We start from the raw sequence: 15,262 nt of genomic DNA on the forward strand, positions 1-15,262 counted from the left end.
TTACACTATCTACATGTATAGTATATAAATACAAATGGTGTTGTGATGTAAACAAATGACACCATAATGACATTTATGTGGTGAAAACAGATACTTTTGCTGTATAAGCTATTTATTTGTCTAGCAAATATGAATAATTGCATACAATTCACATTTTGTATCATAATCCTTCATGCTTAACAAATAAATTATATACATGTACATGTAATCTGGCATATTTGACTGTAAACACTGAATTTGACTGAGAATGTGTATGTATGCATTGAAAGAAGTGAGCTCCTTCTTCATGTGTTCATCAGAAAAAAAATCTAAATTTTATGCATTTGAATAGTTATATACCTTTTATGGCAGGAATTTCATTGCAAACTCCATGATTATTAAAATCTGTTGAGGCTTGAGGTCCTTTAGGATATCCAGTTGTGATTGGTCTTAGTTGATTGTTCAGACTATATGTCTCTTCCAGACATGCATCTGATCCATGGTTTGATACAGTTAATTTTCTCTCCTGAATCTTCACAGAACTGAGCACACTGTAACATTTTCAACATCTCGAATCAGCTGACACTGCTCATGATCACATGCTGAGTATAATTCTAGCCATTTTGGGTAACTGAGAAGTCAAGTAATGCAATGGTCTGCACGTCTACTCTGAGATGCACAATGTACATGACGTAGTTTAAAATCAATTTTAAGGCACTGCTTTGCTGCAGAAAGCTTATTCTTACAAAACTTGGGCTGTTCATTTGACATACATGTGGATCCCTTATTATGAAGCTCTTCAATCATCTCTTCAAGTCGTGTAAATGTGTCATTTTCATCTGCTGCAATATTGTCTAGACCTTGTAAACTTGTTCTTTTTGAAGCTGCATATGTTTGTAAGATTCTATACAAGGATGATTTTCTTAATGGAGTAAAGTCAGTTTTTTCACAATAAGAAAGATATATATCATATATATATTAACCATCTGTGAAAGACATACTGTTCTGACTACATCTGGAATACTTAGACTTTTGCCACAGAGTCCAATTTCATATCTGGTGTTTCATACATTTAACTAACTGATTGAACAAAACAGGAGTCAGTTAAGAATGCCATAGAATGTTTTAATTTGACAGTGTTCATCCTTTGTCTGGAGTATTTTTCTTTGACCATGTCAACTAATCCTGTGGTTTCAATATCTAATATTTAGACTGATAATACACGTAGCTTGAAATGTTAGGTATTTATCTGTTTATATCTGATTTTGTGTATTTTTTGGACAGAACAGCCAGCAGTTGCTACTTTAATACATTGTTTTCAGTCTGTATGTTCATCTTAAATAATGTTAATATAAATCCTTCAGGTAATGAAGTTGTAATTCCAGAAGATAGTATTGCTTTCTTTTAAATTCATCAGACTGGCCAGGTGCAATTCAAATATGTGTGATACTACTTCCTCAGTTTTTCGTGTATAGTATCTTTTGGTGCAGTCTGATGTACTATTCCAAGTTGTTTTAGTTGCAATTTTAAGGAACTCACAGTATTATTTGAGATCAGTGTCAAACAGTTATTAACATTACCAAGTTGATGATCAGTACATGTACTTCCCTGTGCCACAAAAATTCTGACGTCTGACTCCAATTTGATATCTGTGAATCTGTAATAGATCCCTGAAATAAAAGAATACAATTAACAGATATCTATGAACATGATACATTAATAATTCTTATAATAATATGATTTGCATATATCAATAAATAATTGAACGGGATTGGTCAATTTCATTATTCCCCCTTGGTTTACACTTCAATAAATATAAAAAAGAAGATGTGGTATGATTGCCAATGAGACAACTATCCACAAAAGACCAAAATGATACAGACATTAACAACTATAGGTCACTGTACGGCCTTCAACAATGATCAAAGCCCATACCGCATAGTCAGCTATAATAGGCCACGATAAGACAATGTAAAACAATTCAAACAAGAAAATGATACATTAATAATTCTTATAATAATATGATTTGCATATATCAGTAAATACTTGAACAGGATTGGTCAATTTCATTATCCCCCCTTGGTTTACACTCCAATAAATATAAAAAAGATGTGGTATGATTGCCAATGAAACAACTATCCACAAAAGACCAAAATGACACAGACATTAACAACTATAGGTCACTGTACGGCCTTCAACAATGATCAAAGCCCATACCCCATAGTCAGCTATAATAGGCCCTGATAAGACAATGTAAAACAATTCAAACGAGAAAACTAACGGTCTATTTATGTAAAACAAGAGGCTGTCACAACAACAGCAAACCAAATTTATTAACATTTATTTGTATCCTGCCAATATCACAAGAACCATAACTGAACCACGGTGAAAATGAAAATCGTCAATATCAAATTTGACCTCCATTTTAAAATTTGAAAAGCTTAGGTTGAATGGTTCATGAGTAAATGCACGGACACAACTGGAAAAGCCATTTTTCAATCTTTCAAGAACCATAACTCCTGAACGGTAAAATTCAAAATCGTCATTATTGAACTTGACCTCCATTTTGTCATCAGTAACAAAATATTAAAATTTGAGAAGCTTTGGTTGAACAGTTCATGTGTAAATGCACGGACACAACTGGAAATGCCATTTTTCAGTCTTTCAAGAACCATAACTCCTGAACGGCAAAAGTCAAAATCGTCATTATTGAACTTACCTCCATTTTGTCATCAGTAACAACATATTAAAATTTGAAAAGCTTTGGTTGAACAGTTCATGGGTAAATGCACGGACACGACTGGAAAAGCCATTTTTCAATCTTTCAAGAACCATAACTCCTGAACGGTAAAAGTCAAAATCATCATTATTGAACTTGACCTTCATTTTGTTGTCTGTAACAACATATTAAAATTTGAAAAGCTTTGGTTGAACGGTTCATGAGTAAATGCACGGACCATATTTAGTTGCTGCCCGGCCGCCCGCCCAACCGGTTGCCCGCTGTACATCCCCAAATCAATAACCGACATTTTTGTCACAAAAATCCGGTTAAAAATGAACGAACAACAAATATGTAACACATAAACAAACGTAAAACCACTGAATTACAGGCTCCTGATTTCATGTTTCTGAAACCACTTTCATAAACTTCAGTGATCTATTCATGCGCAATACACATGCATAAAAGGATCCCAGGATTTTCATCAAATTGAGATTGAAAAACAAATAAACATAACAGTAGACTTTTTTCTATTTAATGCACATATAACAGAAAAAAACAAGAATGTGTCCATATATCGTACACGGATGCCCCACTCGCACTATCATTTTACATGTTCACTGGACCGTGAAATTGGGGTCAATACTTTAATTTGGCATTAAAATTGGAAAGATCATATCATAGTTAATATGTGTACTAAGTTTCAATTTGATTGGACTTCAACTTCATCAAAAACTACCTTGACCAAAAACTTTAACCTGAGCTTCACACTATCTTCTTCTTTGTTCAGTGGACCATGAAATTGGGGTCAATACTTTAATTTGACATTGAAATTAGAAAGATCATATCATAGGGAACATGTGTACTAAGTTACAAATTGATTGGACTTCAACTTCATCAAAAACTACCTCAACCAAAAACTTTAACCTTAAGTCTTTCCACTTTTCTGTGGAAAGACTTATTGTTTTTGTTCTGATTAGTATTATTATTAGGTCTTTCCACTTTTCTGTGGAAAGAACTATTGTATTTGTTCTGATTATTATTATTATTATTATATTTTTTTTTCCGCCAAATTTTGTGCTTGCGATAAATGTTTGTTTCGCAATATGTCGCTTAAATATTTCTCATAATGTATCGTATAGTTTATGCGCTTTTAAATTTCACCCTGCTAAGCCGAACCATTTTCTTTGTAAAAGTTATCTCCCTATTCACTATTTTTCATCTGTGTGCATCTCCTTCGTAACAAAAAAAGATATCGACAAAATTCTTTTTACAAATTGTTCGTTACATCCTCAGTAATTTTTGGCTTATTTGGATCGAAGCGATCATTTATGTTCATTTAACTCATAAACAGTTAACTGTATAACCCTGGAATGTTTTTATTTGAGTCCCCTAGGTCCTAACTTAGAAAATGAGGTCAAGGTCAAAGGTCAAGGTCAAGTTCTCAATTGTGACTTTTGCTTGTTTTTGCATTTTCTCAGACACTTTGAAAGATACATACTAAAGAACAAGTGCAAAATGTCTGCTTTATTGTAATGAAGATATGCTACATTTAGTCTTATACAATTTAATGGCATCTTATAGAAGTTGTTGCCCCTCAAATGTCTTGATATGAGGTTATTTGATTATGACTTCAACTAAGTTCATTATAAAGGCATTTGACCTTGTACAAAAGATTAGGTGACAAATGACCTTGAAAAATGACTACCGGAAGTGACCTTGAGAAAACCAGAAGTAGCCTTTTTTGCAATTTTTTCATCTCAAAGTACCCAGAATCAATATATTTTGTCATATAGATACATGTATAAACTGATTACTGGAGACGAAACATGACTTCCAACAAACCGGAAGTGGCCAATTATTTCCCTTTCTACATACAATAGTATATAGAAACTATATATTTTTGGAATCAGTGTGAAATAAGCTATCATATGAGACCGGAAGTGACATTTATTTCACCGGAAGTAGCATATTATCTCCCTTTTATCACTCAAAAATATAATTAAACCATTATTTATCTCATCAGTATGAAGAAACTATCTTCTTATCAAAATTTCTTTGGTGTGGAAAGACTTTCAATTGTTCTCTGAACAATTGGTTTTTAATTGTATTTGTTCTGATTATTATTATTTATTTTTTTTCCGCCACATTCTAAAATTTTTGTTTCGCAATATGTCGCTTATGTTGGCAAATAATCAAAAATCTAAGTACATTTTTAGATTCAGCATATCAAGGTGTAATACCACCATTGATTTTCCCCTATTAGTCTTTGTTAAATTTGCACTTTTCAAAAAAATGTGCAGAATTTATCTTTGTTTCAAATAAAGAAATACTTGGCATGAGTAAAGTTTTATCCTGTCCAGTACTATAGAAAAAAATTCACATAACATTTAATTACATATAAGAAAATAACCATCATTGGAAGTTAATCAATCAAATGTCTCCCCTTATTTTATCTGTGTACAAGGTTTAGTCACCATGTAACCTCAAGATTACAAAATTTTCTATGAAAATCCAAAATAAAAAATAATGGTGTTTTGAAATACCTAAGACATATGTTTATGACACAGAAATGTTTTTACTGCAATAAAATGTAGGATTAATTACCTACAACTGTCAAATTCAAGGGAATATTTTTTTAGACCTACTTTCATATACAACCGGATGTGACGTACCATGATTTGGTGGTATTACACCTAGAACCCGAAGGATTCTATTTTTGTTAAAATCAAACTAAGTTTAATTTTGGACCCTTTGGACCTTAATGTAGACCAATTTGAACACGGGACCAAAAATTAAGAATCTACATACACAGTAACATTTTTTGTAGATTCGGAATATCAAAGAACCCCAATTATTCAATTTTTGATGAAATCAAACAAAGTTTAATTTTGGACCCTTTGGACCCCTTATTCCTGAACTGTTGGGACCAAAACTCAATCCCAACCTTCCTTTCATGGTCATAAACCTTGTGTTTAAATTTCATAAATTTCTATTAACTTATACTAAAGTTATGGTACGAAAACCAAGAAAAATGCTTATTTGGGCCCCTTTTTTTACCCTAATTCCTAAACAGTGGGAACCAAAACACCCAAAATCAATCCCAACCTTCCTTTTGTGGTCATAAACTTTGTGTCAAAATATCATTGATTTCTATTCACTTAAACTAAAGTTATAGTGCGAAAACCAAGAAAATGCTTATTTGGGCCCTTTTTGGCCCCTAATTCCTAAACTGATGGGACCAAAACTTTCAAAATCAATCCCACCTTCCTTTTATGGTCATAAACCTTGTGTTTGAATTTCAATGATTTCTATTTACTTAAACTAAAGTTTTAGTGCGAAAACCAAAAGTATTCGGACGACGACAACGACGCTGACCCCAACGTGATACCAATAAACGACCAAAAAATTTTCAATTTTTGCCATCGTATAAAAAGTAGTGTTTAGTGTTTCTTCATTACAATTTACAATGTAAACTAAAAGATGAGTTTGAGAATAATCATAGACAACAATAGGGCAAACTCATTTTGGTTGGGGGAGGAGGGGGGGAAGATAGAAAGAAGGGAAATTTCAAACAAACAGTATATTTATGATACTTGGCGAATAAAATAATAAAGTGGCGAAAAATATATTGTTCTGGCGAAAGAGGTGGCAAAATTAATAATTGAGCCAGGGGAAACCCTGCTCACAAACTTGACATATATATACAAATCTGAATATTTAGTTTGTGAGTTAATCGCCCCGGTTTACACAGCCATTACAGCAATAACCTCTAGAAAAAATGTGTTTAATCCTATAATGTTCATGATGTTTGCAAGTATTGAAGGTATATAAAACTCTATGTTTTAAATTTCTCAAATAAACCAATATTAAGGTATAATCTTAGGCTACATGAACATGCTAATTGTCATCATATTCATGATATTGGATGGCTGTGAGACTTACTGTATCTATCCTAAATTTCTAATAAATAATAATTTTATAAAAATTTAAATTATATAAAATTATATCAAAATTGGATTGTGATTAAATATTTGACACATCAAAAGTTCCTGACTTAAAGAATTTGATCAAAGAACTTAATATATGACATGTATAACATTACATTACCTTCTGTATTACCCAATATTCTAAATCTAAATACACATGGTTAGATTCAGCATATCAGAAACCCCAAGAATTAAATTTTTGATAAAATCAAACAAAGCTTAATTTGAACATAAATTTGGACCAATTTGATACAAAGGCTCAAAATCAAAATCTAAATATAGCCAATATGATTAATTCTTATTGAAATCGAACGAAATTTAATTGGTCTCTGAAATTTAAGAAAATTTGAAAACTGGACACAAACACTAAAATATGGATACAAATTTCATTTTTTCTTCTTATTAAAATCAAACAAAGTTTAATTTTGGACCCTTTATATATGTACTTCTTATTGGCTATTCGGTTTGAGAGGAGAAGATTGAAAGATGTAATTTGAAGAACAGCAGATGTAAAAATGCCAGCTGCCACTCATCCAACAAGAGCTCACAAAGCAGTTGAAGTTATTATCCATCATTGTCCATAATTACCTTATCACTGGTTTGAGATGCATGAACATATTTTCTTTTCCTAGTATTGTAATGACTCTCTGGATCAAATTGATTTTCCTGCAAAAATTATGAAATTTTAACAAGAAGGCATGCAATGTCATATTACAAATACCAATTATCCCCCTTGTAGTTCCAATTTTCTGCTTACAGGCAGTACATGTACATTGTGTAGGTGTTTGATAGATCTGAAAAGTGCTCAAATATTACAAGTTATCACTATGAAGCTCATACATAAAATAGTCAGTATAAGAAGTAGTTTCAGAGAAACATGTGACTGAAATTGAGTCACTGAATTTTTTAGGACCAACTGGCCAAGGACAAATGGAGTGACACAATATAGCTCCTACTTTTAGAGTTAACACAGTTCTATTTACAGATCATTACATAAAAAAAAAATTAAAAATCATTTGAAGTCCTTTTCATGCTTTTCGGGCAGATCATTACATATTTTTTTTTTCAATTTAATTTTAAGTCCTTTTCGGCCAAGTTTTCATTTATGCCAATCAAGGTTACTTTTTTTTTTTTAATTTTTGATCATTTCCAGATCATTGACAAATTAAAACATGAATATTTAATCAAAGCATGCAAAGTATTAACAAGAATGTGTCCATAGTACACGGATGCCCCACTATGTTCAGTAGACCATGAAATTGGGGTCAAAACTCTAATTTGGCAATTAAATTAGAAAGATCATATCATAGGGAACATGTGTACTAAGTTTGAAGTTGATTGGACTTCAACTTCATCAAAAACTACCTTGACCAAAAACTTTAACCTGAACGAACAGACAGACAGACGGAAGGACGGACGGTCGGAAGGACGGACAGACGCACAGACCAGAAAACATTATTCCCCTCTACTATCGTAGGTAGTAGACCATAAAAATGTAAGAACTTTACATTTTTGATACATCAGATTTTTTTCATGACTTACATGTACTGGACTAGACAATCATAATGAACTACATGTACATGTATAAAGTATACATTACATGTACATGTTTATAGCTACATGAACTAAGAACATTTTTTTTAAAAGTTTTGTTTGTACATGTACATACATCTATTAATGGCTCCGGTGGTACTTGTAGCTGAGCTGGTAAATTCTCTTCCTCAGTCATACATGTAGCATTCTTTTGACTGCATCTCTTGTATATATGTTGTAGCAGACTATACATAATCCTGTGCAAATTGAAAAAAAAATCATATGTCATAAGCTGTCCATGTTATGCAAACATTTGAAAATCATGATAAACAATGATAAACTGCAGCTAATATTTTCCACCTGAAGTAGAAATTAAAAAAAAATATATCTATCATGTTCAGTTCATCAAAAAATGTTTTACCCATGTGCATATATACTACATACATGAACATGTATGTATATGTGTATACATGTATATTGTCATAATTGTGTTCAATACTATAAAATTGTGATAGGAGTAAATCGGTAAAAAGATTGTGAACAGCTGGATTCATATTTATGATTAAAAAAACATTAATAATAGTTTTTTCTTCACTATTATATTATGAAGAAATAGCTACATTTGTAGTACAATTATTTATGGATCTCAGAAAGGCTGATCCTGAAGTCCCTTTCTTACAAGTGCAGTGTTATCCCCAGAAGATAGCATCCCATTTGGCGTAAAAAAAAATTAAATGTGTCATTTGTCGCGTCTCAGCGATGCTCTATTTCCATTGATTTCCTTTATGTTATACATGTATATGTTTATACTGTTCAATTCATTACTGAGAATACAATTAGACTAATCACTAATACCATGAATACAGTTGTTTCAGTTTGTTTTATTTATTCATTTATAGTTACAGAATTATTTTTTGCCTCTTGTGCCAAATAAAAATATATATATGTGGTTTCAGTTACTATAAGTCATGAACATGATGAAAGTAAAATGAATGAATGATTTATCATAGTGCAACTTGTATATATATACAATGATAAACATATAAATATCTAGTGCAAAAAAGGAACCTTTTTTTTTTATATCAAAAGAGTAGAAAAGAAAGTGTTATAAATAGCAAAAAAATCTCAATTTAAAAACTTTTTTCTTCATCATGTCTATGAAATTCATAGTTTTGGGCCAATAATTTAGTTCCAGTTGTTTCTAATCTTTACATCAAAATGATATATATATTTTTGACAAAGTTTTCAGAAAAATAATCTTTTTAAGCGTAGTTCTCTATCGTGAAAATGCGGATTTTTGTCATATCTGGTCCGGTTCCGAACCGTAGTGTGCAATGGCAGCCAAATTTTTTTTTAACAAAAATGAGTCCAACAATAAACAATGTTTGACAAGAGATTGGGAATGAATGACGCTTTTAATGGATTAAATGGATTAAACATAAACTAAAGCCAATTATGATCACTTTATGAAGAAGCATAAAATGTATTAAGCTCAAAATCAAATTGTTCGCTCTCGATAGAAAAGTAGTACCGGAAGAGACAGAAAGTATATTTTGGAAAGTTGTAAAAATAAACGAACAAACCTTTTTTTAAGAGAAAAATGGTTTCAATCTAAGATTTTCGTAATACAAAACGTAGATTTCAATAAATGCGACGAAAATATTCATGGGACTGACGGAAGGACAGACAGAGGTAAAACAGTATACCCCCCTTTTTGAAAGCGGGGGTATAATAAGGAATGGGTTGTCCAGAAATTTTTCAGTATTTACGCAAGAAGAGTTAATTAAGGAAGAGGTTGTCTAGAGATATTCACTTAATTTTATTCACATTTTTTGGGGGTTGATGTAAATATTTTTTTCTCTCATATAAACTAAATGTGTATTTTTAATTATGTATAAGAGGTAATGGATATTTTTATACATTTTTTAACCAGTTGAACATTTTGCAGGATTGTTGGTTTAAAGGGAAACTTCGCAAAAAAATCAAAAATTGATATTATGTCCATTCTGTATAAAAATGCTCAAATTTATAGATATTAAAGTTTTATTCTTCTAGATAAGAGATCACCATCGATTTTAAATTTTGAGTATCAATTGTCTGCATTCCGCTATTTTGTCATCTTCTCCGATAAAAAAATCATGATATGTCTATAAACCACAAAGATTTGAAGAAAGTAGAAATCTATTTACATATTTTTTCCAAGGGTTTATTTGGAAAAATGTAATATATACTCGTTTTCAATAGTAAAGGACAGATTGGAACAAACCAGATATTGATTTAAAAAATGTACGCACTTGTTGTCGATTCGTTTATACGCCTGGATAGAAAGTTACGGAACTATAGCGTAATTTAAAATATATACATGTATACATTGAACATAAGAAAGGAACATACATTTTGTGTAAATTTGGGTAAAAGTTTTGTAAATAGACTAGTCAACGTATGCCAACGGTATGTAATCAACGAATTCGATAGACTTTTGTATACCAAAAGAAGAAGAAGAGAACCAATTTGATTTAAATACAGGTCGATATATAACTTGCTTTGGTTCATCAAAGTTATGAACATAGTAAAATCACAGATTTATATATCAAATAGATTGTTCTCGAATAAAGGAAGAAATTCGTCATCATCACAATTGTTCCGACATTCATGTAATATATATATGCAACTGGAGGTACACTGATAATCCCCAAGGGATGTGAATATTTTCTAGGAAAACTATTAAGTATTACGTACAGTTTCAAATCAATTTCGGAATTTATTTTCTTTCTTGATATTCATTGAATGACAGCAACTTAAAGAATAAACTGCTTGTCCGCTTTAGGGGTATTCTTGCCAGTTGAACAGACTTATAATTACATTCAAAAATAGGGAAAGATGACATTAAATTCGTTGTCTGTTGTTTTTAAGTAAAAGTTAATTGAATCATCAAAGTTAATATCCTTTGGTCTCGAATGTATGTTAACTAATTAATGTGTTTTTATAGGCTAGCTCAAATCCTCATCCAAATAATATAATCTATATGTAATAATCCCTTCCTTCCACACAGAGATTTAATGCCAAGCAGTAGACATATAGGTACTAATTAAGTAATTAAATGAACAATAGATAACAATAATTAATCATAAATGTGCAAAGATGTGAAAACAAAAGTATTCATAGATATTATATTCCGCTTCGGTAGAGTTATCTTCAGATAGTTTCAGATATTAATTAATACATGGCTTTCAAAAGTCTAACTCGTACATTTTTTTGCCTAATTAAGACAATCAAAATGCTTTGGTTAAGCTATTTCTAATTTCTAAGTTCCCCTTTTTTATGAGACATAAATCAAGGACAAGCGGTGTATATCATTTCATTCTGACACATGAATTAGGTTTCCCGTCTTTAACGAAAATTGTTTATTTCTTAGTAAATTAACTTATTTGAATTCAAATAAATAATCATGATAATAGCACCAAATATAATTAAATAATTCCACGGCGATCTATTTTTATTCGTCACCAACTTGAGTATGTACTTTAAATGTGTGTATTAAATGCTCCCTTGTTTTATAATCCACTGATCCGAATAGACAGTCACACCTGGCAAGGTGTGCCCTAGAGGCGTGGTTAAATACTGAAGTGCAAATAACAATTTACCTTTCAACAAGCCAACTACGAGTATTGCCACAGAACCGTGAATACACACACAGTCAAAGCAGAGGGTCAATCAATAAGAGTACACCAACATATTGTCTTAACAGATTATTGTACGTTAATTTATTCACTTAATTAGTCCGAAAATGCATTAATTAAAAATAAATTTATAACTTTTCGTGTTGTCTACAAAAATAATTCAAATATATACGTTTTACATAGAAAATTTATCTCATGAATGTGTACAATTGCACGTCTGTGTGTTTTATCTTCTTATTAATCAGATGGTTATTAGATAAAGCATAAGTCATTGGTGAGCTTACAATTACGTTAAAATATGATTAAAAGCCAAGACTTTTAATGATTGTATTTTAAATCCCAGTATGCAAAAACCAGGCGAAAACGTCACGACCTACAGGAAGTAGTTAATATTTTTTCATTAATTATTGCAGGGCTTCGTTGTTTCTTATGAAGTTTTTGAAGTAACTATGCTATTAATTACCTGAAAAGAAAAATTATCAAAACGTCAGTCATAGAATGTTGGGAAAACTTTAGATAATAAACTTTTGCATTCTAGCTGCTTGATCACAGGCACTTGTTTCTATCCATACGAAGGTCGACTATCCATATAAATAGAAGAAGGTGGCTAACGAAATTTTTTTTAGGTCACGACAGTCTCCGCTTGGGACGCTTTTTCTACCTTTCAACTTAATGCTAAAAATCTCTACCTTATATGAATCGATTCAGTGAATATTTTCCTTTCTTCTATTTATATGGATAGTCGACCTTCGTATGGATAGAAACAAGTGCCTGTGTGCTTGGTGCATTTTAATGCATGCTAAAATCTAGTCCAAATAATTATGACGTCTGGCAAGGCTATTTTATTTTTTTTCTGGGACGACTTCCTAAAATTAGGTGTCAAAGTTCGCCCCAAAATTTGCTCTCAAACTCCAGATGTAAAAAATGGCTTCGGCGTTATGACGTCGTAGGAAGGCGTCCCAGAAAAAAATTCAAATAGCCTTGCCAGACGTCATAATTATTTGGACAAGCTAAAATCCAACCCCCATAATAGATCATGAATTTATACATTTTTAGAATTATTTATATTTATTTTATCAAATATTATAGGATGCCGAATTGACTTTAAATAGGTGCTGATTTGACTAGTTCCGATTTAACAAGGTGCCGATTTGACCAGGTGCCGATTTGACTTGAAGTTGTACCCATTATAAATTGCCTTCCGACAGAATTTCGGCTGTAAAATCTCGTCTCTGTCCACATTTCAGTCCTAACCTTTTGAAATGTGATGTAACATCCCCCTGGCAATCAAACAACTTTACTAAATGTGTGCCATGACGCCATGAAGATGTAAACATAAAACATAAATTGATAATGTTACAGCATCCATGTTGTATACAGCGCCTTCTATAAATAGTTCTAAAGGGGGTTACACTAAAGACCTGAAAGTGGACCTGAAAAGACCTGAAAAGACCTGAAAAGACCTGAAAATATACGACTAAAATTATTCAAATTCCAATAACTTTTTTATTATTGGATGGAATTTCTTCAAGTTGGAATTTTATTAATTGTAAATATTCAGATTTCAAAAATTAAATAAAAAACAATTTTTTGATGCCAAAAGTTGGACCTGAACGGAGAAATGAAAAGACCTGAAGGGACCTGAAAATCTATGTCGGACTAATTCTAACTACAATAACTTTTTTAATATTCAATGGATATCTTTCAACTTTTGATTTTGTGACACAAAAAGTTCAATATAATGATAATATGAAAAAAAATATGTGAAAAATATTGTTGGGGTGTCAAAATTCGGACCTGAACGAGCCTAAAATTCCACATTATTTTAAAACGAAAATAATAAACATAGACGAAAAATATGATTGATAACTTTTCATGTTCGATGTCATTTGGTCTCTTGTAGAGATCTGTCTCATTGGTATCACACCACCAGTGAAATGTTTATTTAGACTAATGATCCAATTATCACCTAATATCAATACAAGGTGTGAATTACAACCGGCACACGTTCGTGTAATTAAAACATTCCAATCGACGAACTCTTTAAATGACATATGGTTTATGGGGAAGCAATACTAATACTTTCATTTTATAAATAAAGCAGTTTACGACCAGCTTTAATAGGGAGATAAGGTAAACTTCTTCTTCTTCTTCCAAATTTTCACATCCTTTGTAGGACAACCACACCGTTACGGCGTGTAGAACAAAACCCACCACCATGAATGTAGGAATATAATATGTACACTATATATTGAATAATGATATCCTCCACTAATATATACAGGATCACTTTCTAGTTGCACAGAACGGGCAGATTTAATACTGCTGTTCCTCAATCCCAATCTTAACCAGCGCATACCAAATTTAAAGCACAGAGAACTTGAGAAAATACGTCGAGGAAAACGCACCAGAGAGGAAAACTGCACATTGGGACAATTCGTGCCAACAGGCCATAAGATTGAGGATTGAGGACGTATAGAAGAGGGACGAAAGATACCAAAGGGACAGTCAAACTCATAAATCTAAAACAAACTGACAACGCCATGGCTAAAAATGAAAAATACTAACAGACAAACAAAAGTATACATGACACAACATAGAAAACTAAAGAAAAAACAACACGAACCCCACCAAAAACTAGGGGTGATCTCAGGTGCTACGGAAGGGTAAGCAGATCCTGCTCCACTTTTGGCACCCGTCGTGTTGCGTATGAGATAACAAATCCAGTAAATAGTCTAATTCGGTAGGTCATATAGCTTGTAGTATGCATTCTTAGTTGCGTTAAAAATTGTTAGGCTAGTTACCGGACATATTATACAGGGGGGATTACAGTGGCGGATCCAGAACTTTTCATAAGGGGGCCCGTTGACTGACCTAAGGGGGGCTCCAGTCATGCGTCAGTGATTCCTTATATAAGCAACCAATTTTTCCCACACAAAAGGCGGGCGGGCCCCCAGGCCCCCCTGGATCCGCCTATGGGTTATATGTTTACGTAGTAAAATAGTAAAAGATAAATGTTGTAAAATAAATTACTTCACTCACATTCACACTGGTAAAAAGAATAACAAGCTTGCAGCATTTAAATCTAAAAATAGTTCGCTTTTCACAATATAGACTAAGGATCTAAAAGCTAAAACACTTTGTCTTCTTTTCATCAGAGACTCTGTTTTCATTAACTAAAATCGAATAAAACGTTCATAGTGTCTACATACTTAATCCACGCATAGAATTTGTCGTTTTACATCATAACATCTAATAAAAAGGTTTTTATGATTTCATCGTATCTATATATTAGCACTTTGTGTGACGTTTACGATCTAGGCACGCACTGTATATGTAAAGCCAATTGTCATGTTTTTATT

At 32.0% G+C, this 15,262-nt stretch overlaps 2 protein-coding genes across 5 annotated transcripts in view; both read right to left on the reverse strand.

Annotated features, from left to right (window-relative positions):
* LOC143067351 (fringe glycosyltransferase-like) overlaps positions 1 to 387 on the reverse strand; it is a 37,526-nt gene extending 37,139 nt beyond the window's left edge. For all 4 annotated transcript variants that reach the window (XM_076240544.1, XM_076240539.1, XM_076240541.1 and 1 more), the window contains exon 1: positions 340 to 387. The gene's annotated coding sequence lies outside the window, so the exon portion shown is untranslated. The remainder of the gene's footprint in view (positions 1 to 339) is intronic.
* LOC143067352 (uncharacterized) lies at positions 383 to 13,211 on the reverse strand. The gene is made up of 4 exons (XM_076240545.1): positions 13,155 to 13,211; positions 8,357 to 8,477; positions 7,276 to 7,353; positions 383 to 1,649 (listed from the first exon to the last, which is right to left on the reverse strand). The coding sequence occupies exons 2-4, from the start codon at positions 8,471 to 8,473 to the stop codon at positions 1,539 to 1,541; spliced, it is 306 nt and encodes a 101-aa protein (XP_076096660.1). The 5' UTR covers positions 8,474 to 8,477; positions 13,155 to 13,211; the 3' UTR covers positions 383 to 1,538.
* Positions 13,212 to 15,262: the final 2,051 nt, after the last annotated feature.

The sequence above is a fragment of the Mytilus galloprovincialis genome, chromosome 3 (assembly GCF_965363235.1).
Source record: "Mytilus galloprovincialis chromosome 3, xbMytGall1.hap1.1, whole genome shotgun sequence".
Taxonomy (NCBI): Eukaryota; Metazoa; Mollusca; class Bivalvia; order Mytilida; family Mytilidae; genus Mytilus; species Mytilus galloprovincialis.